Genomic DNA, 23,446 nt, shown 5'->3' with positions numbered 1-23,446 from the left:
TTTCCCTGGGGGTATTGTTTTAAAGCTGCATTTATCTAAAGGAGCTCTTTGAATAGAAATGTGGATCAGCCAATGAACAAAACATCGGATAAGCCAATAAGGTGAAATATTGATGTAACACTAAGGACCTTGTTCTCCACGATTACGAATGTTCAAGGCTGCATCCATTAGAATAGGGGTGTCGAACTCAATCAGAGAAGGGGCCAAAATCTAAAATCCAGCCTAAATCACGGGCCGAATGGTTTACTGAACAGTCATAAACTGTTATTGTGATGGAAACGCAGAGGAGTGCAGTGATGACAGCGCGGTGCGGGCCACATTGCAAGGCCTGGCGGGACGGATTTGGCCCGCGGGCCTTGTGTTTGACACATGTGCATTAGAAGAAAAGCAAGTTATCACCAACAATTGGGAATCTAATGTGCTTGTTCACAAAAAAGAAACCCAGCCTCACGTTGTCATTTCTCGTGTCACCTGGCCTGGCCTCATGAGAAACTGGAAAGTGACACGAGAGTTCATAAAATGAGAATGCCTCTAAAACAAACAGCGTTGGACCCCGTTAGCTGCATCTGAAGATAGATCAGCAAGTTTCCTCATCATTTCCAACATGAACCTGCCAGCAATGCAGGACAAGCAAAGAACACTGCTGATGGAATGAGCACTCTGTGCCTTTTCAACCTATTCCTAAGACAGAGCCTCTCCTACTATGCAAGAAGTTGAAGTCTTTAATTTCCTGTCAGTCATTTCCTTCAAATACAGATAAAGATGAACACGATAACTCTGAAATTTAATTACCCAAAGTTAAAAAGATCTTGGAATGAGGTACAGATTTCAGAAGTTTTACCTCAAATAATTAATTGATGACTCTCCAAAAATGAATTTAATTAGTAATGAAATGAGGGCAAGGACTGAGAGGTAAAGCAGCATCACAGGAATGGCAATGAGGCTCCTAAAGAAGTGAGAGGATCCAACCCAATGAATATGAGATTCAAGTGCATAATGTGGGTGTCACTGAGTCCCAGAGAAGTTCAAGTGTGGGATCTTATTCCTGACACATAGTGTTCCACAAATATTACACTTAACACGATCAGTTTGTCTGTTAATAACTCAAAGATAGTGAAGAGTATAATCAGGAAATCAGGAGAGTTTTAGAAATAATTCTTAGGATACTTAAGTCCACAAAATTCTGTAAAAGCAGTGCACTGGTAATGCTAATCATATTTTAACTAGGTTTTAGATGTTGGGACATTATATGCTTAAAAAAAAAAAGCACTTAAAAGTCCAATTGTCTTCTATCTTATAGGCTTCAAATTTCCTATGGCATATTCAAATCTGGAATGAGAAAGATAAAGAGAAAAGTGAATAAATGCTATAAGAAGACTGTACAGAAAATCAAGTTTGTGAAATAAATGGGTAAATATTTTTTAAGCACAATGATCGAGTACTCACTGTGGCAAGTCACCATTTTTAATGTTTTGAGCCATATCTTTTCTAATTCTCCTAACTACCCTCTGATCTGGGCATAACTGTCATCCCCATTTTGCAGATGAGCAAACTGAGGAACAGAAAAGCTTGGTAGGTTTCCCAGGTCACAATGAAGTGGCCAAGAGGAGATGTAAACCTGCTTATCTGATTTCAGAGTCCACACTCTTCACCACTTCACAGTCCCTTTTCTGGGACTGCTACACATGGTAGAAAGCTGAGGGTATTCTTCCTTTCAAATTTCACTTTCCCTGACTTTGAGTGTTGATGGAAAGAGGCTGGCATGTTTTGAAATTAACTAGCTTCTCTCAGACTGTAGTTTTCAAAGTAGCCACTAGAGGGGCTCAGTACCAGCAAAGAGAAAGGAAAAAGGAAACAAAACAAAACCACGCATTCCTTCGGTAAGAATAATGCTCTTTAGCAACTTACAATTAGAATTTTGATAAATCAAATAGGGTATCTCTCCCTCTATCTTTGGAAGGACTATCCATTCTAGATCTTTCAATGAGCCAGGAGATTTGGTCTCATTATGTGGTGATTTGTGCCTCATTGGGTGTATCAATCGCATTGTAAATTCTTTACAGGAAAGGACAGTATTCTTTTTTACTCACATATCTCTGCAGTCCTAAGCACATAGCCTTGCAAGTAGTAGGCTAATAAATGTTTTGAAATGAAATAAAATATACTTTGATCAATATCTGAGGGAAGTGAAAACAGCTTTAAGTAACAAGAACACATGCATAGTCACTGTATAAAAATGCCACTAATAACCATTTTCAAACAATGACTACTTTGCCCTTTGTCCACTAACAGAGGCTTTTGGCTATCCAAAGACTGCCCAGTTTCTTCCTTGATGGTTTAGCATTTTATAGTTAGATGGACTGGTACTTCCTTCCTCAATTTCAGGGATGAGAAACCTTTTTCTGCCAAGGGCCATTTGGATATTTATAACATCATTGGCGGGCCATGCAAAATTATCACCTTCTGTATTTGGTCAAACATTTCACTAATTCACCCCTAATGCCTTGTCAGGGCCAGACCGTTGAGGGCCTTATACAGCTCGTGGGCCAGACGGTCCCCACCCCTGCTATTGGAAACCTCAGGGTCAGATTGAATTGCCTTGGTTCTCTGTGCATTACTGCCTGTCCACTGTGTACACCACTCTTATATGGGGCTTAGACAGCTCCCCCCGTATGAGAAATTCTCCGTTATCTTGCTTATCCTTGCCAGCTCCTATTTTCTTCTTTACATCCTCAGCTAGATCATCTCTGTCTGTTCTGGCATTAATCTCTTCCCTCTCCCTGAGTCCCAGAGGGAATATACTAGTATCTGTCATACTCCTAAGCCCAGGGCCACCCCCGTCCTGTGCCTTCTTAGTGAAAACCTAATCTGCAGGTTACAACCCGCCCCAATTCCATCATGTTTAGTTAGAAACTTTCTACACGGATCCCACACCTTTCCTTTGAACATTCCAAACATTTTAAAACATGTAGAGCAGGCACATCGGTGATGCTCTCAGAGCCTGTAAAGCAAATGGTTTCATCAAAGGGCAAATATGACCTCACTCTACCAGCGATTCTTACATGAGCTGAAAATAAATGAATAGATTTCCACCAGTCACAAAGGGACAATCCTATAAAATAAAAGATGGGATAAGAACTAAGAGCAAGTGAGAGGAACTTGCTGAAAGAAGGGCCCTGTCACTTTGTTCTGATTTGGGAGCAGTGTGGCTGCCTCTTTGGGTGGGAGAGCAGCTGACAGTAGACTACACGTCCAAGTCTAAGGATCTATGGTTCTGTGATTTCACTGGAAATACTGGCTGACCGTTGAACTTTCTCTATAAGAATGGAGGAGATGGTGCCTGTCTGTATGGGTGTGGGGTTCATCAGATTATTCCCGATGTTGATTTTGACTTCTTCAAGCATCACAGATACTCGGAAATAACAGACTGAGGTTTTTGCAGACATTCGTTAGAAACTCCATCATGGGAACTTTTCCTCCCTTATTCATTGAGGTAGTAAAGGAGAGGGGAGAGGGAAGAAAAATGATGGGGTTTTTTTCCCCACCAAAGAACAGAGACATATTGACTTCTGGCTCAAATAGACCATTCTATTTGCTGTATGGAAGCAGTTGCCCTGTCATTGCGTCTGTCACAAATAGGGGTTGGGGGAGAGGAGCAAATCCCAATGTTAATGTGTTCTAATGACTCTTTCCGGAGGACAGCATGTTGCTTCTAAACCTTTCATAAATTACCATTGGCAGCCCATCTGGATGAGGAGCTGAACCAGATGGTAAGCGCTTGACAGCTCACTCTCTCTCATCAGAAGGAATCAGCTGATCACATTTTTCTTCTTGTCCGTGGACAAATTATACTTTGAAAAAGGGGGGGGGGGGGAATAGATCTTCCTTAGCTTTTAGCTCACTGCTTCTCTTGGCAGGGACCCAAAGAGTATCCCCTCATGTTTATAATTTTCTGTATTTTGGAGGAAACAACTGTCATCCTCTAATTCTCATGTCTACTTTGAAAAAGTGCTATTTGTTCTATAGAAGTGAAATGTCTGTTTTCCCGTGTGGTTTTTTTTTCTGACTTAAGTTATGCATATTGAGAATTCCTCCCTACCAAGCAAATCTCAATCTCTCTCTCTCTCTCTCTCTCTCTCTCTCTCTCTCTCTCTCTCTCTCTCTCTCTCTCTCTCTTTCTCTCTTTCTCTCTCTCTCCTATTTAATATACACATAACGATAAAGTAACCAAAAGCAGTGAGTGGGGCTGAAGTTACAGCATGCCTGGTTTTGGCACAGATGCCTGCAGCAATGTCCCCAAGAGGCCACAGAGACCTACAGGAAGGCTACCCTAGCTTGGATTCTACCTGAAATAAGTAGCAGGGAAGGGATTCTCCATCCTTGTAAAGGGAGGTTGAAAAATGTTGTAGTTGAGTGAGCAAAAAATCAGATACAGAGGGGCAGTCAGGAGCCACCTCTTGATCCCCACGTGGTTTTCAGAAACGTATCTCGGAGAGCCAGTGTGTCTCAGTGGGAGCTAATGGGATGCCAATCAAACAACAGAAGACTGCGTCTGGACTGGGGACCCTATGAGTTCAGGTGGAAGTCACTGCAATGCTGTTAAGGATGAAAGAACAAAAAAGAGAGAACAAAACCAAGGAAAATAAAGCAAAACAAACAAACACATCCCACTCCAGATGAGAGTGCAATCTAAAATTTCAGGACATATGAGAAAAAGACATCCTAAGAAAAGTCACTAACCAATTGAGAGATAAATATACTGTATCTGAAATGAAAATAAGTAGAACAACCTGAAAATGACCACAAATTACCACAAATACAACTGAGATCATCAGAGAGATAAAAGAAAACCCAACACCCATAATAACAGAAGGAGAAACTCTGAAACAAAGTCAGAAATAAACACAATATTGGATATGAAACAAATGAGTTAGAAATCCTGAAAAAGAAAAAAAAATGTAGTTATGAAAACTAAAAAAAAAAAAGAAAGAAATCACTGAGTAAAAACAAAAGGGGAAATTATAACAAAAGAGAAAATTAGTCTGAGGGATCCATAGAACACAGCATGGAGAGCTAAAGGAAAGAGAACTATGAAGGCTTTTGGAGACCTGAAAGCCAGTCTGAGGGGTTCCAACATGGCCTGGAGCTCCAGGAGAAGAGAAGGCACAGCAGACAGTCAATCTTCTAAGAAAGAAGGGCTAACCATGTCCCATGCTTGATGACATAAATCCTCAGATACAAAGGGCACAGCAAGAAACTAAACAGGCAAATATTCTCATTTGATATAATTGGGAAAATATAAAAATAGATTTGAATGCAGTGCCTTCCAAACAGTTCCTCTTTTTGCCGTCCTTCCCTGTCTCTCTCCTCTGGAGTCAGTGTGATGCCAGATGCACAAATTGGATCTGACTTTTACTCACTTCCCATTATGTTGTGAGAATTCTCTCCGTCTTTGAATATTCCTCAAAAAACACTGTCTTGATGGGGCTTAAAATATTTCATGATGTGCTTGCCCTTAATACATTAAAACATTTCCCTATTTCAGAAAATATTTAGGTGGTTTTTATCCACACTCCTGTACTCCTGTATATATATGAACATTATATTCATAAACATGTCACCTCTCTCTCCTCTCTCTCTCTCTCTCTCTCTCTCTCTCTCTCTCTCTCTCTCTCTCCCTCCCTCCCTCCCTCCCTCCCTCCCTCCCTCCCTCCCTCTCACATTCTTTTCTCCTCAAACCCTCTATTCTAAGACAACTCCTCTGAAGTGACCCAAGGCAGATATTTCTGTCCTGCCCCTTAAGCCAGGCCTCCTCTGCTGGCACCATAGTTCCAGACCTTCTTACTCTGGGGGCCTGGCTACTTCACATCACATCATCACCTTCATAAATGAGTAAGTTCATTTTGCAATGAGGGGCTCCTAGATATTTTACAAGAACCTAATATGGAAAGGGTGAACCTTGGGTGCCTTTCACACTAAGAGTGCCAGAATTCTGAAAGCCTGGACAATGTTACCAGGCCCAGATTGCAGTGATGACATTTGCTCAACCTCTGAAGAGAATAACTTAATATAGACATGGGAATATTGGAAAGTGGCTGAGTTAATACTGTCATAAGAACTTTGTAATTTCCTAAATTTCAGTGACATTTACCATCTAAATGCATCATCATCAAACTTTTTTAAAAACAGCTATTTTAAGTTCTTAAATGCTCAGTGGGATTCCTATAAAATGCAACTATAAATGATTCTGTTACACAAAGGAATCTTCTGCTTTTGTTTCTTTGTTTGGTTCTTTAGAGGATGGGGAATGTCTTTGTTGGTTTTCCACTTAAGCTCTTTAGAAATATTTTTACTGTGATGAGGCTTCCCTTTGATGCCATACCAAGTCTCTTGACATTTCAAACCAAGTCACCTAATATGTAAATGCTAAGACAGAATTCTAAGAGAAGTTCCCCGCATGGTTTCAGCCCTAAACAGTGGTTCATGGTCTGGATAAGGAAAGGATACCGTCACAAGTCAAACAACTAAGAAATGATTCAAAGGTCGCAGAATGAAAAGTGAAGCCCTGGGACAGCTGACCAACACAAAGGAACTAAGAAGGCATCATGTGGTACGGATTGTGCTCATCTTAGCTGGAGGACGTAGAACCTATGAAACTCAACAATGGCCCTCGCATCTCAGTCCTTCACTTATCCTGTCCTGATCAGATTAAGGATGAAAGAACTTAGCTGCTTTCTGTTAAGGATGAAAGAACAAAGAGCCAAAAACAAACACACACACAAACAAACACTTTGTGTGGGAATGTGTCTCCCTTCTCTAAAAAAGGCATCCCCAGCACCCACTGTCCCCATGACTTGCTCATGCCTGGAGCACACTCCCTGGATGTAGCTATTGTTTCCTGACTGGCTGTTAGTAAGGTTCTGGAGTTTCGGCACCAGGTTTGTATATGTATTTGACTGCCCTTGAAGCCTGGTGCCGGTCATGTTAGATGCTTACACATACACACACACACACACACACACACACACACACACACATACACACACACACACACACACACACACAGGATTTTCAAATAGACTGAAAGGAAAAAAAAACCTTTGGAAGGTGAAACTTAACTTGAAACTAGAAGATAGATGGAGTACGCACATTTCAATCACAGTAGAATCCCTGTTCACTGAGTGGTCAGGATCCCTGAAAGGAATAAGCAGAGAACTAGCAGCCTAATTAGCATAGCAATTCAGACCTGCATTCCAGGCCTCTACCTCTTACTGCCAGGTGACAGGTAATAGGGTAAGTTACCACACCGCTCTGTGCCCTAGAGTCTTCATTGGCAAAGCAGGGACAATCATCACAGTGGTGCTGATACCACAGGGCGGCTTTGAGGATTTAGTTTGTTAATGTCTAGAAAGTACTCATGTGTTTGCCACTCTTGCTAATTATCATTTGAACAGTCTCACTTCCACCTAACTCTTTGACCCTGCCTTCACCCCACCCTTGTGTCCCCACTCCTCCAGCCACCTCGTCCTTTCTGTTACACCTTAGCTGTGGCTCTGCCAAGTATGCTCACCTCCAGCTATCTGCGCGGAAGCTCCTTTAAAGAATCCTACCCTGACCAGTGTCCAAATGACCCCCCTCCCTACAGGCACTCGCTGTCCCAGTTTACTTTTATATTTTTTATAACACTGGCGGTGTAAGAGCATCTTATTTTTTTATTTGTTAGCTGCTGCTTCTTCCTACCAAAATATAAGCAGTGTGAGGACAGACATTTTGTCTATCATACGTCATACGTGGGGGCACTGATTTACAAAAGATGCTCAATAATATTTTGGAATGAACAAATAGACTATATTGTGTCTAAGTTCATAATCATCTACCCTATCAACCAAGGGAAGTCAGTGGGAACCAACATACAATAGATGATAAATGTGGAAAGAGAAAGCAAAATCCCAATAACTAGTAAGTCCTGTTTTTATTTCTCTGTAAAATATGGAAGTATGAAGACTTAACATTAAGAAAGTAACCCTAAATGCTAAATCAGAACAGATGACACTTAAAGTTATACCAAAACAAAATATCCCATAAGGATGAGGTATGTTATATACTTTGTAGACAAAATAAAGTGGTTCTATGAAAAGTAACCTCACAGGGTCAGCTGATCATAAATTCCTAACTGGGCAGGTTGTGGTGGGTAGTCACACCCAGGCATCTAACTTCTTTAGTAAAAGGTTTATGTTTGCCTTAAGCCTTGTCATTGTTTCTATGCATCTTTGAGATGCCTCTTTTCAGATACCTCCTTCTAATTTGTGAGCCACCTTTTCAGACCCTTTGTTCTAAGACATTACCACCCTCAAGAGAGCACATAATCTTAACCAATCTGTAATCCAACCCCTGCCTTGCTCTCTCCCACCTTCAAGCAATCTTCTTTAAGTTCCCTCCTTAATTTCAAGTACATAAAAGAGAATGCAAACTTTTATTCTCCAGGAGCATTTGAGATCTTGCTCCCCAGCATATGTCACCAGTTTGGCTTAAATAAACAAGCATGTCAAACTCGCGGCCCACTGGCCACATGCCTTCTTTATTTGGCCCATGTTAGCCTTTGAGTTGGACATGCTTGCTCTACATGTTTAGATGTTTTCAGGTTGACAGCTTAAATTCACCACCACAGGCAGGATGAAAAATGGCACAGTCTTTTCTGCAGGGATAGAAAATGAGTCAATACTGAAGCAAGTTTGCTTGTAAATCTTCAGTTAACTTTAGTACACAGAAAAAGGCAAGTGAATACTTCACCAGGTGGCCTGGTTTTGCTGGTTGTTTGCATGTCTTAAGTTCTGAAGTGGAAGTTACACTAACAAAAAAATCCCTCATTTTGTCCAATCATGGAAAACTTCAATCTCACACAAGGTCTCTGAACCAGCACTTCCAATCACTATAGCTTCCTGTAGCTTAATAAATGCAAAATTTTGCTTGGTAGCAGGCCACCTATGGTCTATTTTTAGATTCAGTGCTCAAAGGTGATACCAAATGAGGCCTAGGAAGAGATGAGGAGGGCCAGAAGCCAGGAGCTCCCAACTCCACTGACAGCTAAGTTTGACCATTACCACCTATTATTATAGGTAACTTGCATCCTAACTAAGAGCAAAGGAATGCATGAAAATGCCTCTCAAAGTAAAGGGTATTTGGATTGGGGCAGATATCCCCTGTAAAGATCACAAACTATTTAAGGACTCAGAATTATGACCAGATTAGTGACCTTATGCATGGATTAGCGCACATTGAAAGGAAATTAATTAGAAGCTGGCCAGCGGGCAGGACTGAGCGAGTTGGTCGGACACACCTTGGAGCCAACCTCCCACAGACCCTCCCTGGCATTTGTGGGATGAGTGGGGTCTCTCTGGTAGGTGGAATTCCTCGACCTGGCCTGCAGGGATTGGGCCAAAACTGGCACTCTGACATCCCTCGAGGGGTCTTAGAGTATGAGAGGGCACTCTGCAAAGTTTCTGTTGTACAGGGTGTGGAACGCAAACACAGTGTGCAGTAAACTAGATTCAGGACCAACAGTGCCCCAGCAACAACATGACCCACGGCTGAAGGTAGAATCACGTGGCCCTGTGAGGAATTGGGCTCCCTCCTCTCTGGGTTCAGGGTGCATCACCTGAGAACCACTGCTGCCAAGTCACTGCAGCTCCTGCATTGAGCCTCTGCCCTCTGGTGGTCAGTGAGCATCATAGCGACTGATCATATGGTTGGACATAGCACATTAGCCATTTATATATATAGATTATAGTGAGGAAATAGAAAAGGCAAGGAAACATTTAAATAACTATTAATTCCCTTGTGAGGCTGCTCCAACTTCAAAGGTGTTTGATTCCAGGATAGGAAAGCAGTGTGGACCCATTCCAAATAAGATAGTAATTACAGAGCAAAAATGGCAAAGGTCTCAGATGTACTGAGAGGCCTAATCTCAGATAAATGTGAACTCAGATAAATGAGTTCTGTATTTTTTTATTAAAAAGGAAAAACAATCAGATCTAAGAGTCTCTGAAATTCCTTTCTGTCCCAATGCTAAATTCTGCCTTTTATTACATTAAGATAAATATTTGTCCTATTTCAAATATAACCTTCTGCAGTTACTACAATGAATATGACTTGGTGAAGCTGACTCTATTGTAATCATTTGACTCAGTATTTATTAGCTTGTAAAGCTCTTTGTATAGAAAGTAAAAAATGTAAGTGAACCAATTACTTATTGGGCACTCTTCATGTGCCAAGAGTGGTGTTATCTCATTTGAATTTAAAAAACAATGCTTTGGCCAGGTGGCTCCCTTGGTTAAAGAGTTGTCTCCCACACCAAAAGGTTGGAGGTTTGAGTCCCAGTCAGGGCACATACCTAGGTTGTGGGTTCAATCCCTGTTTGGGGCACATACAGAAAGCAACTGATCAATGTTTCTCTCTCACATTGATGTTTCTCTCCCCCCCCCCTTCCTCTATCTCTAAAATTAATAAACATACCCACAGGTGAGGATAAAAACAAAATACCCAATTATCTATGAAATGTATAGCTCCATTTTACAGATGAGGAAACTGGGGTTCACAGAAGATAAGTTTAAAAGGCATGACATCGATTGGGCCCTCAAAATGCATGAAATCGAACTCTTTTGACACCAACTCTTATCCACACCAGTTTTCAAACATCTGATAATAGGAACCTCCGTGTTTTGTCTCCTAGCAGTGTGGCTCTCATTCAAAAGCCTATGAAGCCACTGTAATGTTCAATAACATGGACTTGGCACTATTGAAATTGACATTTATTCCCATTGCCACCAATCAAAACTCCACTTCCCTCCAGCAGTGGCTGCAACTTGAAAACTCCTTCATAGGTTCTGCTTCTTTCCTGTGATGGTGACTCAGTTCATTGAACAGATAAATCATCATATGAGGAAAGGAAGTAAGTCCCAAACAGAATTCATGGGGTTGAGGTCAGGAGCTGCATGTGGCTCTAGTTTGCAACTGAGATTCTAATGCATTTCAATTTGATTTTTAATGGCTTTCTATTCTACTTCTACCTTCTGAATAAAAAATGTCCTCTGCCAAGTAACAATTTTACTTTACCTTCAGTTCCTCCTGCAACAATGGAAATAGCATTTCTTTATAAAATATAGTTAAATCTCAGGGCAACCAAGCACTTTGGAACAACTATAGAAGCTCATATATCTAGGACATTGACAGAAACTATACTATGAATTATTTTTTTAAATCCAGTTACCTAACCATTAATTAGGGTTTTGTGAAATGGTCCCTAAACTATTGCTTTGTCTAGTAAGGCTCAGTCAGCAGCCTGAAGAATAGAACTATAAATGCCTCTTTAAAATATATATATATAAATAAATTTAGACTAGAGCAAAGAAGAAAAGAATGAGACCAGCTAAGTAAATATGCATGGCTCAAAACAGTCACTAGTACCCTAAAGATAGAATATAATATAAAAATGTAAACTAAGAGTATTTCTCTTAAGTTTAAGTATTAAAAATAAAGCATTACTGAGTTGAACAAACAGGATCATAACAAATTATGACCAACTTTCCAATGTCAGGAGTTAAGGATCAAATTGAATAGGGAATTTCAGTTTCTAGCCAAGAAGCAGTGCCTGGATTTAACCTCTCACCTTAAGTGACTAGAAAATAAACAACATATGTGAGTCATCGGTTCTCAGACACTGCACAACAGATAGCACAGGACAGTGATCCCCGAGAGAAGGGAAATGAATGAGGTGGGCTTATACATGCATCAGTTTATTGGCTGGAAGGCAATTTCCAGATCAGAGCTCGGGGAAGTAGAACCCAAAGGAGCCCAGAGGTCTTGCTGAGTTGAGGGGACAGAGATCAGACCTCGGGGAGGCCAAAGCACCTAGAATCGCTGGGACACCAAACTACAGACAGATCTCCAGAGATCTGGGGAAGGGGCTTTGGCTACCTCCTGACCTACCTGTTGTGAAGAGACTGCCCACACCCAGGGAAAGCACTATAAGCAAAGAGTAGCCTGGATGGAGAAATAACATCGGTCTTTGTTTCAGACTCGCCTGCTGAACTGACATGGGATCATTCCCCATTATAACTGGAGACCCCACTACTGAATACAGTCACACAGGACTCAAGATCACGTCCAACATATCCCTGAGTCCAGGCATAAGTGGCTGTGTCACCTCATAGGGTGTCTTCTCATTTATACACTCTGGGAGGCTTCACCGTTAGCAGGGAAGGGGAAGAGAGGGAATCAGCTTCTGTATCACATTTTTGGGTCAGACATGGACACACTGGGGCTCCTAGGACCAAGTGTACACTTTACTTAATGCACATAGCTCAAAGCTAAAGAAAAGAAGCTTTACTGTCGTAAAACTCCTGCAGTAACTCTAACTGTTGTTAGCTTTCCAAAGGAGAGGACCATTTGCCCTTCTCATAGCCTCAGCTTCTTGGCTACGCCTGGAAGGCCTTGGATCATTCCTGACCTTGGCTTTGTATGGTCCCATAGCAACCACCACAAACCCTGGTTAAATATCTGTCTGGACTCACACTGTCTTCTGGAAGGAACATTCCCTGAACCCAAACTTACCCAATCAATACTTTTAAGCACATCTAATTCAGAGCAGGACAAAGAAATAGAGTAACTTTACTCTATTCCATCTGTCTCATTGTTCCTTAAATTGAATTTTTTTTTTTTTTTTTTTTTTTTTTTTTTTAGTTTCAGAGATTGTGGACATGGAAGATAAAAAAACTGGACTTAACCCACCGGCACAATCTTTCTGTCTCTCTGTCAAAATGCAAGCCCTGCCTTCATTTCATCCTAGCCAATATCTACACCCTTATCTCGTTTGTCAACCAATCCCTGTTCTTCCTCATACTTTCCCACTTCATTCTCTTTGTTTCTCACATTCTTTTTCTCTCCTCATTCCCACTCAGCTCTAGACTCACAGTGATACACTCACCGAATGTGCTCATAAAAATGACCAGCCCACGCATACTGGTCAAGAGCATGGGGTCTAGGGCCCATTAACATGGATTTAAATTCTGGTTCTGCCACTAACTGGCTGTGTGACCTTTTGCAAGCATATTAACTTCTCTGCATCTCAGTTACTTGTGAAAGTGGAACGTTGATAGTATGTGCCTTGTAGAGTTGCTATGAGGATTAATGAGGCTCTCGGCACAGAGCCTGGCACATGGTGGGCTCTTGATAAATATGAGTCGTTGTTATTATTAGCAATGTCTCCTTTCACTTGGGGTTTTTGCTTAGTGGACTACAAAGTCATTGATGAAAGGAGATTCTGATATTTTCATTTTTTTCAGAGAGGAAAAAAGAAACAGGGTAGATTTCAGGCTCGTGAATTAAAAGGGAAGAAACCCATGGAGGAAAGAAAAAGCCATGAGACCCAATGCCCTGTTTCTTCTTTCGCACTTTTGTTCTCCTCTCCTCGGAAACTCAGAGAGGGAAAGCTTTAGCACCCTCAGGTCCTCAGGCTCATAATACGGCCTCACTTCTGGCCGAGCAATACTGTGTTCAGAATCACTGCTGACCAAAATCCAGCAGATCCTTCTAAGCCATGTCATAATGCAGCAAAGCATCAGAAGCAGAAAAAAGTCATGCAACTCATTTTTTAACAGCTTGTGGAAGCTGTGAAAAGGCTTGCTGCACAGAGGAAGAAATAGCCTCTACTCACCTACAGGAGTCCACTTGGCTGATTAAGGCTTGTCCCTTTTGCAAAGCATCAGCAGAGCAGCCTTTAATTTCTCCGTGTAATTCCTCGTGCCGGGCTGCCAGGACAGGCAGGCTTAAACCCTCTGACTTAAGGAGCTTAAGGTAAGCCTCAACTCTTCCAAGTACATCAAACGCCTGCCAAAGAAAGCACACTTTCATTTTCTGCTTTTCTAGTTTAAAAATCTACATTGATGTATACGTGAAATACTAGCGAATAAGCCAGCCTGTTTAATTTATTAGTTTTATCAAAACCAAAAACAGCAAGGTTAGTCTTGGAAAAAAGCTATATAGTTTTAAGGTTCCATTTAGAGAAACTGATCACAGCTTAGTTCAGCATACATAAGTGCCAACACCTTAAAATCTCCAAAATAGTTTACCTTGAGAACGTACCTAGACAATAGTTATAACTGTGTAGAATTTAGAAGGCCGGGTTTGTTATTTGCACATTCTGAACTGCATACAAATAATGGATGAAATATTTTTAAAATGTTATGCAGACTTTCATAACCTGAATGTCTCTGTAATATCCTTAAAAGAAAATGTCCCAATAAATGGCACTTTCAGACTGAAACACTGCAGGGAAATAGCTACTAAGGCGCTTTTGCCCTTGGTTATCCAAGTAGAAGACCTTCTGCCTACTCCATCCACAGACATCCATCTCTCTAAGAGAAGATTAGCATTTGGATCTGAAGCAGTACAAAGATTAAGAGCAAGGTAATATTTAGCTTCCAGCATACACATAGATTGTGCAGAAAAAAACATATTTTTGCAAACTAAGATATTCTCTTGCGAGAAGATTTTTTAATTTTTTGACTTTCTTCCTTTATTTGCAGATCAGCAAACAAGCATGGGGGATTCAGTTTATAGAATTAACAGAGAGCAATGTTTTGGGGCATTATGAAAGCGGAGTATATGGTAACAAGAAAATAAAAGAGGACTGTGATTATATGTGAGAGAGAGAGAGAGAGAGAGAGAGAGAGAGAGCGCGCGAGCGAGCGCAGAGTACAGTGGTCTGTATGGTTCTCCTCATAGCCCATTTCTGAACTGAAGCCTGGAGAGCAGGATGAGTTTGGTAAGGTGAAGAAAAGCTGAATAGCAAGGGAGCTATTGCTGTGTTGGCCTCCGGCACTACTGAGAAAGCCACCTTTCAAGATGCTTCATACCAGTCTGGAAAACCTAGGCAGTTTGGCAGTGCCACTGACTGACAGCTGGGGCGCTGAAGTCCACCCTCCCTGGGTTGCTGAGCTGGAAGCCTGTGAGCTCAGCAGGGGCCTACCAGGTGGAGTAGGAGGACCCCACAGGAACAAGGAGAGCAGAGGGCCTTGTGAGTCTAGCACCATGGAGAGTTGAGAGAGACCAGAGGAGCCAGCTGGGCTGATGGGGAGGGACTCAGTTGAAGCCAAATGAAGGTGGCACCGTTGTTAAGCACCCATGCCTGCCCTGGCCACCACCTTGGGAGTGAGTTTTAATGGCAGAATTGGAACTGGAAAAAATTGAATTTACAAATGAAATATCTCAAGTGCTGTCGTATTACATATATGTTGATATTCTGTTCTCTTACCAATGTGTTCCTGTCTTATGAATCTGATCTTTCTTTTTATTACTTAAAATGCTTAAAAATGAAATAATTTCTGCTAGCCAGTATTGCTCTGTGGTTAAGCATTAACCCATGAACAGGAGGTCAGGGGTCATTTCTGGTCAGGGCCATGCCCTGGTTGTAGCCTCAAGCGCCTGTAGGGGGCATGCAGGAGGCAGCAAATCAATGATTCTCTCTCATCATTGATGTTTTTTCTCTCTCCCTCTCTCTGAAATCAATAGAAATTATTTTTAAAACAAAAAAAATAATTCCCATTTACTTAATAGCTGATAGCAAGTAATAATAATAATTACAGTTTAATGAGAATTATGTGTTCTTTTTATAAGGTTTGTTTCACAATTATTTTCCATCGCTTGACAAATAGTTTTTAAAGTCTGCTAGTTTCAAGCACATTGTCCTTCACAGCCTAGGGAGGGAGCTGGAAATTATCCCCATTATCCAACTGGGGAAACTCAGCCCGGAGAGGTCAAATAAATCGCACCAACTGACGCTTCGACTAAGTGGCAGATCGGTATTTGCACTCAATTTGTCTGGCCCTGAGGGCCAGCACTAAAACCAAGGGCTGTGGCAGCACATGGCAAAGACTTACTATGGGAGGCTAAGAAAGAAGGGACATTTCCAAGAAGCCTGTTAATCTTAGGTTTAAAAGGTAGGATTTTTAAACTTATACTGTATAATTGTCTATCTTTCCTTCTTACCTGTGAGGAAAGATACAGAGAAAGGTTGAGTGATGTCTCTTAGCTATACAAGACTTTATCGAAAAGAGAAATTGTTTTTAACTAAAGAAACTTTGAACCTGAAGAACTTTTCCTCATCTAACCCATTTTCCCCCTGCAGGTGGCAACAGAGCCAAGATGCCAATAGAAAAGATGATGCGAATTACCCTCTTGATGGTTTCGTAACACATGGAAACACCACCTGGCAAAAACCACTGTTTCTGGAATGTTGTTTTATATTTTAAATTTTTATTGCTTAGTATGAATAAAGCAGAGTCTCTTATTAATCAAGGGTTTTAAAGTTGGTGCCTAAAGCAAAAACCTGTTGGATTCAACATGACCATGAATTCCCTTAAACCACACTTAAAAGTTGAGTATATGTAAGCTAGTGCTCACAGTAATACATGGTCACATTTAGGACTGAGGGCCACTGAGCTACACAAAAGGAAGGAATAAAGGGAAAGTCTGTTGTATGCAATTATCACAGCATTCCCTTTTGTCTTCCTTAAGATAATTCTCAACTTCCTAAGGTGAATGGAAAAGGACAGAGAATCCCAAAGTGATTTTCCTTGCCTGCAAGCTTACCTCCCCTCTGTTTTAGTATTAAGCTGTTATGAACGTAATTAGGGTGTGATGGTGCACGTGTAGTAAGTACTCAGAAAATATTTGCTGGCTGTTACTCTAAATCTTGAGTGATGGCTCACATCTTTCAAAAACCACAGAGAAATGCATGGCCATCCACCTCGGTCTCTCCTCTGTGGCCCATGGAACAGCTGCTACTCTCACGTCATGGGTCAGGCACTGGCCTCACCTTCACAGGAGCTAAATTCCGAAGCCACATGCACATTAAATGTACGTGTGATTGTGACTCCACCTCATTTCTGAATGCTATTTTGAAAGTACTGCTTCCTAACAGCACGGAAATAACTGGAATGGCTACACATTCACTGGAAGGAGAAGGTGCTATATCAAATGCCAAGACAGTCCATAACTTAGAAAGAAAATAGCCACATTTTCCTCCAGAGTTTCTCTCTCAAGAAAGACCAAGTGTCAAAAGCAAATACTTATGAATTACTCTGTATATTACACTTATGGGAATGATGGCAATAGAACGGAGGTGAGGGAATTCATTCCTTCTTTAGCTCAACAAATACACATATTTGCAAAATACTTCCTATGGGTACCTAGATTCTACAAGAGAGCTGATTCCTTATCCTCGATCCTCACCTAACCCTAATGGGAATAATCTATGAACACAGAATTAAACTTCTTCATGTGAAGAGGAAGCCTCCTTCGAGAGGATTATACTGCCTGTGATTGTCACATGCAGAGCTCTCTTCTCATATTCCCATGTAGAATTTGGTGAGGAATCCATGTACCAATTCCAGAAATGATCTAAGTATCATTGCTCTCACTTAATCTGCTCCCAAAATAGAACTGAGTACTTTCCTGTTCACCAAACCCGTGAGGAACCTGATACACTGGACCCAGCCTGCAAAGCATCTCTTTGTTGCACACACAGTACCGAACAGCTTCTTACTGGATAGAACACTGTGACCCCCACGAACACTCCTTTGCCATTAATGCTTCATCTTTAGTTTTTCTCTTCACACCCCTCTCTTCCTGCAAACCTTGCATGTGCCAATCAAATAAAAGTTTGATGACTGGTTTGGAAAAGAAAGGATAAACACACAAGTATAACATTTCCTCCTGCTAGGGCCCAGCTCTTCTTGACTACTTTGTGCGGCACCAGTCAGTTCTTAGGCAGATAAAAAGGAAGTGAGCAAGCTCTTTTTGGCCCTGGTTTAGAAAAACGAAACTAAGAAGCTGATTGGTTTCTGTTCCTTAAGATGCTAATAAAGATCTTTCTTTTTTCCGTTGTTAATATTCAAAGCAGGCTGGCCCAAATCAAATAGTGATGGTATCGGGACATGGCCCATTTGTGTGTGTTTTTAAATATCTAGGAGATGAGTAAATTAAGCAAATCACTTAGCATATTTCTTATATCATGCTGTTTCACAAAGGTGTTTAAATAAGTAACACTGTTTGCTTCTTGACTAATTTGAAAAGAATCAATATAGAATCATGCACACACACACACACACACACACACACACACACACACAAACAATAACAACAACAAAAACATTACATTGCAAAAACTTGAAAATTTCTTTCCATGAGTCCAAAGGCCAGAAAATGAGTTTTGTTGGAACCTTTATAATTGTTAAGGATACAAATTCAACTCTGCTTTTAATTAGAGCATGGGGTCAGATTTTATAAAGACAAAAAGGTTCAGTGTTTTTCCTCAAGACCACCCAGGGTAACTTCTGATGGCTCCCACTATGGCAAGCAGACTCTTATTTCAGGCCTGTTCAAATCCACCCACGCTTTTCAATGCCATGATGGTCAAAGGCAAGGAGGATATGATTTTCAGCTCCCCATTTTTTTTTTCTGTCCCTTACTGGTGCTCCGGCTCCTTCCTTACCTCCCAAGGTTGCTGCTGCTGGGCCCAAGTTCTCAATGTAACAAGATAGATTAGAAATGCTAATGCCAGGTATCCAAAATTAAGAGTACCTAAAGCTGCTTTTGGGTTCACAGTCTGAAAAGCTCAAACAAACAAACAAACAAACAAACAAAAGAACATTGGGAGAGAGAGTCTGGGATTGAAAGTAGCATGTACCTGAAGCGGTTTATTGATAAGGAATGTAGGAAGTTTATGTATGGACCACCCCTTACTTTCTCTAAGATAAAGCCATCTTAGAAATGGGTAAATCCAACCCATAGGTAGAACTTTAGATGGCAAGTCCTTATTTATAATTTTTTAATTCTTTTATCTAAAATGACCTAAATGGTTTTAGGATGAACTTGGGAGTAGTAACATGGGAAAATGTCCATTTACAATATGCAAAGCATTTTTTTTCATTTATTCAGCAAATATGTATTGAAATCTATGGGGCATATACTCTGCTGTGTGCTGGGGATATGAAAATGAACAAGAACATTTAAGTCATGTTAGAGGAGCTAGTACAGTATTAAATGAAAACATAATGACAAAACAATGTCCAGCTCTTAGTGAGGGCTTAGCTGTTCTATGCACCGGACCTGTATTAATTCATTCAGACGACACAATGACTCTGTGAGGTACATATAATTATTATTTCTATTTTACAGGTGAAGAACCCAGATGCACAGGGAAGTTATATAACTGCCCACGGCCAGAGAGCGAATCGATGTCCAAGATGAGATTCATGCCCAGGCAGCCTGGCTCCAAGCGCCTCTCTGTCCTTTCAGAAAAGCATCACACTAGCAAACATTGCTGAGTTTTCACTGACTACTTCACCATTCTGTTCATTTATACTTCACTGCTGCCCTGAAAAGACTCTGTACATGGATCACCAATTATAAGAACTTTTCTTTCTGAACGATATTCCCTGAAGGAGATAAGCATTGCTAGACCTATTCTAGAAAAGAGGAAATCCAAGCTCAAAATGTAAATTGATTTGTCACATAGTCCTGCCTTCAACAAACCTTTGAACGCTAGGTGGCCTACAAAAGTGATTAAGACATAATCTCCTTGTAAAGAGCACAGAGAAATATTGAGGGGGTGGTAAGAAATAAGCAATTAATGCTGCATGGAGAGTCTCACAGGAAGCGGTTTGTGTGATGAGTCTCCTTGAAATCTGAGTTCCTTGTGTACTGAGTAAGCTCCTCTTTTTCAAAGTGCTCTCATCCCAATTTCCTTGGATCGATATAATCTCTTGTGACACTCCATAGTTGCTAATATTTCACTGCTTTAATCATTCAAATAATTATTGAGTGTCACTTCCTGCTCTAGGTGTTCTGGTGAAAATGAAGTGAAATGGACATGCTTCTTACCCTTGAGGAATTTTACTTTAGCAAAGGAAATAAATCTACCTAAAATAGCTTTTATACAAGGGAGAAAATTGCCATGGAAGGGAAACCAATTAATACACTCAAGACTTAGAAGTGAATTGATAACTTTATTGCAAAAGATACTCATAAATGAGTGATGATAAAATTGAGTGTTTTACCTCTCCCCCCTCCCCTTTCCCACAGTGTGGCTCTGTTGGTTGGAACATCATCCTCTACACCAAAAGGTGGCGGGTTTGATTCCTAGTCAGTACACATACCCAGGTTTGTAGGTTCAATCCCCAGTCAAGTTACATGCAGGAGGAAATCAATCAATGTTTCTCTCTTACATCAATGTTTCTTTCTCTCTCTCCCTTTCTCTAAAATCAATAAAAAGATAAAATTTTAAAAAATTAAGTGTCCTTATTATAAGACTATTAAATATGGACTGAGTTGTGTGTGGGCTCTCATGAGAAACGTAAGATATTACAGTATTCCTTGATTTATATAATTGTTTCTATTAGATATGCTTTAATAATTCTATGCTAATAATTTAGCCATACTTATCAAATATTTACTGTGGTTTAAAAAACTTTTCCCTGATCTGTAAAAACAAAGGTTTCTAAACCATTCTCTCAGAGGGAGTTAGAAGGAAGAGTAAGTCAAGATATCACTTGCTTCTACAGGAGGAGGTTTGCCTCATCACTACTTTTTCAAATTCTTACTATCTCTGCTTATTTAGGAACATGTCCAGCATGAGCATGCTATTCAAGACCCTTCCCGACATGCCTGCCTGCATCTACCACTTTAGTCTCCTGTCACTCTGGGCTTACACCATATATTCTTGGCAAAATGAATTACCTGAGATTTCCATACATGGCATGACTTTGGACCATGCAGTCCTACCCCAATGCTTTCCTGCCCCAGCCTTCCAAGTTTAACTAGTGGTCACCTCCTTGACACTGTTTCTCATGGGCCAGGTTAAGGCCCTGTCTCTGTGTTGCCTAATGTTCTGGACTTATTCCATTGAGGCTTTCCCACAGCACATGGCACTCTGTCTCTTGTCTCTCCTCTAAACTAGGCACAGAGGGTCTTGAAGGCAAAGATGCGATTTCTGTTACTTTAGCTCAACTACCCATTCAATGCATGAGAACAGCCGATACACAACATTTCATCTGAATGCAAATGTGAAAGAAGGAAGGGAGTGAAAAGCAAGTTGCTTTATTTTTTTCTAAGAAAGAGGGAAATTATTGTGAAAATAAGAATTTTATTTTCATCTTATTTTCTGATGCTGCTTAAGAATTATGAAACTGACAGTAATGATAGCTTCCTTGTTGTCTAGTGACAATTAGCTTAATTTCTTGAATTCACTTATATCATTTCAAATTCCTTCTGGATAATATTTTGCAGTTTCTTTATTTGGACAAGTTTCTTCTTTCACTCCACACAATGACTAGACAACTTTAATTAATAGTTTCCTATAGCTGGGCTAAAATGTATCTATTCTGGAACAGGTAGAATAGTGTATACATAAATGGAAAAAAATGTACTAAATTCCATGCTTAATTATTTTGCTTTCATCTGTACCTATAATGTTGCTGTAAACATTGCTTTTTTAAAGTAACATCATCCTGCCGAAACCGGTTTGGCTCAGTGGATAGAGCGTCGGTCTGTGGACTGAAAGGTCCCAGGTTCGATTCCAGTCAGGGGCATGTACGTTGGTTGTGGGCACATCTTCAGTAGGGGGTGTGCAAGAAGCAGCTGATCGATGTTTCTCTCTCATCGACGTTTCTAGCTCTCTGTCTCTCTCCCTTCCTCTCTGTAAAAATCAATAAAATTAAAAATAAAAAAATAAAGTAACATCATCCTTTTTAAAAGACATTAACTTTTCAGTGGTGACTGCAGAAGGAGTAGAAGCCCGACAGTCATGACATTTTGCACTGCTCCCGGTGTGTTCCCAGGCTGCCACAACTTCTGTGGGATCTTTGCTTTTAGTCTGACCACCCAATAATCAGACCATTTTGGCCTTTCCCCTCTGATTGATGTGAAATCATGTGCCTGGGAATGGAAATCATGGGACATAAAACTTTATGACTAATCAGCCATGTTTTACCGCTTTGGGTTCAATCATCATTGTCATATACATAGAGACTCACACTGTTCTGCTCTTGGAACCTATTTTGCATTTTTATCTCTGTTTAATTCAAACCATATTCCCTAAAACAATGATAAATACATTTGGGCAATCAATACATATTAACCTTCCTTTTTGTGAACACACTAGAAATATAATAATAAACAATATATAATCATGAAAGATGAAGAAAATATGGGGGGGATCAAGATGAGTTACTATAAGTGCTATGTTCCTATTTCATGACCATGTCCTCATAACTCTTAGCAAGATCTAGTAATTAGACTCCTAGCTAGTTTCACTCAATGGATTGAGTGTCGGCCTGTGGACTGAAGGATCCCAGGTTTGATTCTGATCAAGGGCACATGCCTGGGTTTGTGGGCTCTATCCCCAGTAAGGGGTGTGCAGGATGCAGCTGATCAGGATTCTCTCTCATCCCTGATGTTATATATATATATATATATATATATATATATATATATATATATATATATATATATATCTTCTCCTCTAAAATCAATAAACATTTTTTAAATCTAATAATTAGAGAAACTCTTCTCCAATCAGTTATTATCCAATGTTGACAACCAACCCCTTCTTTTATTTGTTGCTAAGTGATTTAGAAAATAGTCCAGCAAATACAGCAGATAAAAGGATAAGGAAGTATTTCTTGAGCTCTATGGTCCAATCTCCACTTGAGTCCTAAGGCTGGTTTATGGAACACATGATTAGCAATACTCCCAAGATCCTGTGTGCTAACATTGCCACCTACTGCTCACTCCAGGTACACCTCAAGCCAAAGGCAGAGGATGCTCTGGGTAAGAAACAGACTTGATTTTGAGCCTTGGGCAATCATCAATCCTTAGCAGGATTAAGAAGTAGTCAAAGGCAGTGAGTGGGTACTACTGTCAATGTGGACAATTAGTGATAATCATATTTTATTGAATTTCACAAATTGTAAATATGTTAGCGTGTACATTTTTTAAGATGAGTGTTATACCAAAAACTAGATGAAGTTGTGAGAATTTTGTAATATTTTTGAGATTCTATAATATAAATCAGAAATAAAAATACCATTTACAAGTTTTGAGAAGAATTTCCTTCTTTGATTTAAATAGATTTTTTCGCTGCTAATTCATCATTTATTACTTCTTAATAATATAATAAGTAATTAATTTCAAGAGTCTTCATTAAGCATCCCTGTTCCAAACTGCAGCTTCTATTTTTTGCTGAGGTAAAGGTACCTATCACCTCTCACACTGAATTCTTAACTTTGGGGCTGGAAATTATTTCTTTGATGCTTAGAAAAGGGAGAAAGAAACCTACACCCTTATAAGTGCTCTCGACTATAAAGATGACACAGTATTGATAACTCCC

The 23,446-nt window shown here is 40.3% G+C and overlaps 1 protein-coding gene across 3 annotated transcripts in view; it reads right to left on the bottom strand.

Moving 5' to 3' along the window:
• CCDC141 (coiled-coil domain containing 141) overlaps positions 1-23,446 on the bottom strand; it is a 159,906-nt gene that overhangs the window by 54,126 nt on the left and 82,334 nt on the right. For all 3 annotated transcript variants that reach the window (XM_036421943.2, XM_036421941.2, XM_036421940.2), the window contains exon 8: positions 13,712-13,884. In XM_036421943.2, coding sequence (XP_036277836.1) covers positions 13,712-13,884 — 173 coding nt within the window. The remainder of the gene's footprint in view (positions 1-13,711; positions 13,885-23,446) is intronic.

The sequence above is a fragment of the Pipistrellus kuhlii genome, unplaced genomic scaffold (assembly GCF_014108245.1).
Source record: "Pipistrellus kuhlii isolate mPipKuh1 unplaced genomic scaffold, mPipKuh1.p scaffold_m20_p_7, whole genome shotgun sequence".
NCBI lineage: Eukaryota > Metazoa > Chordata > Mammalia > Chiroptera > Vespertilionidae > Pipistrellus > Pipistrellus kuhlii.
The sequence above is the reverse complement of the archived record's forward strand: the minus strand, read 5'-3'. Positions and strand labels throughout refer to the sequence as shown.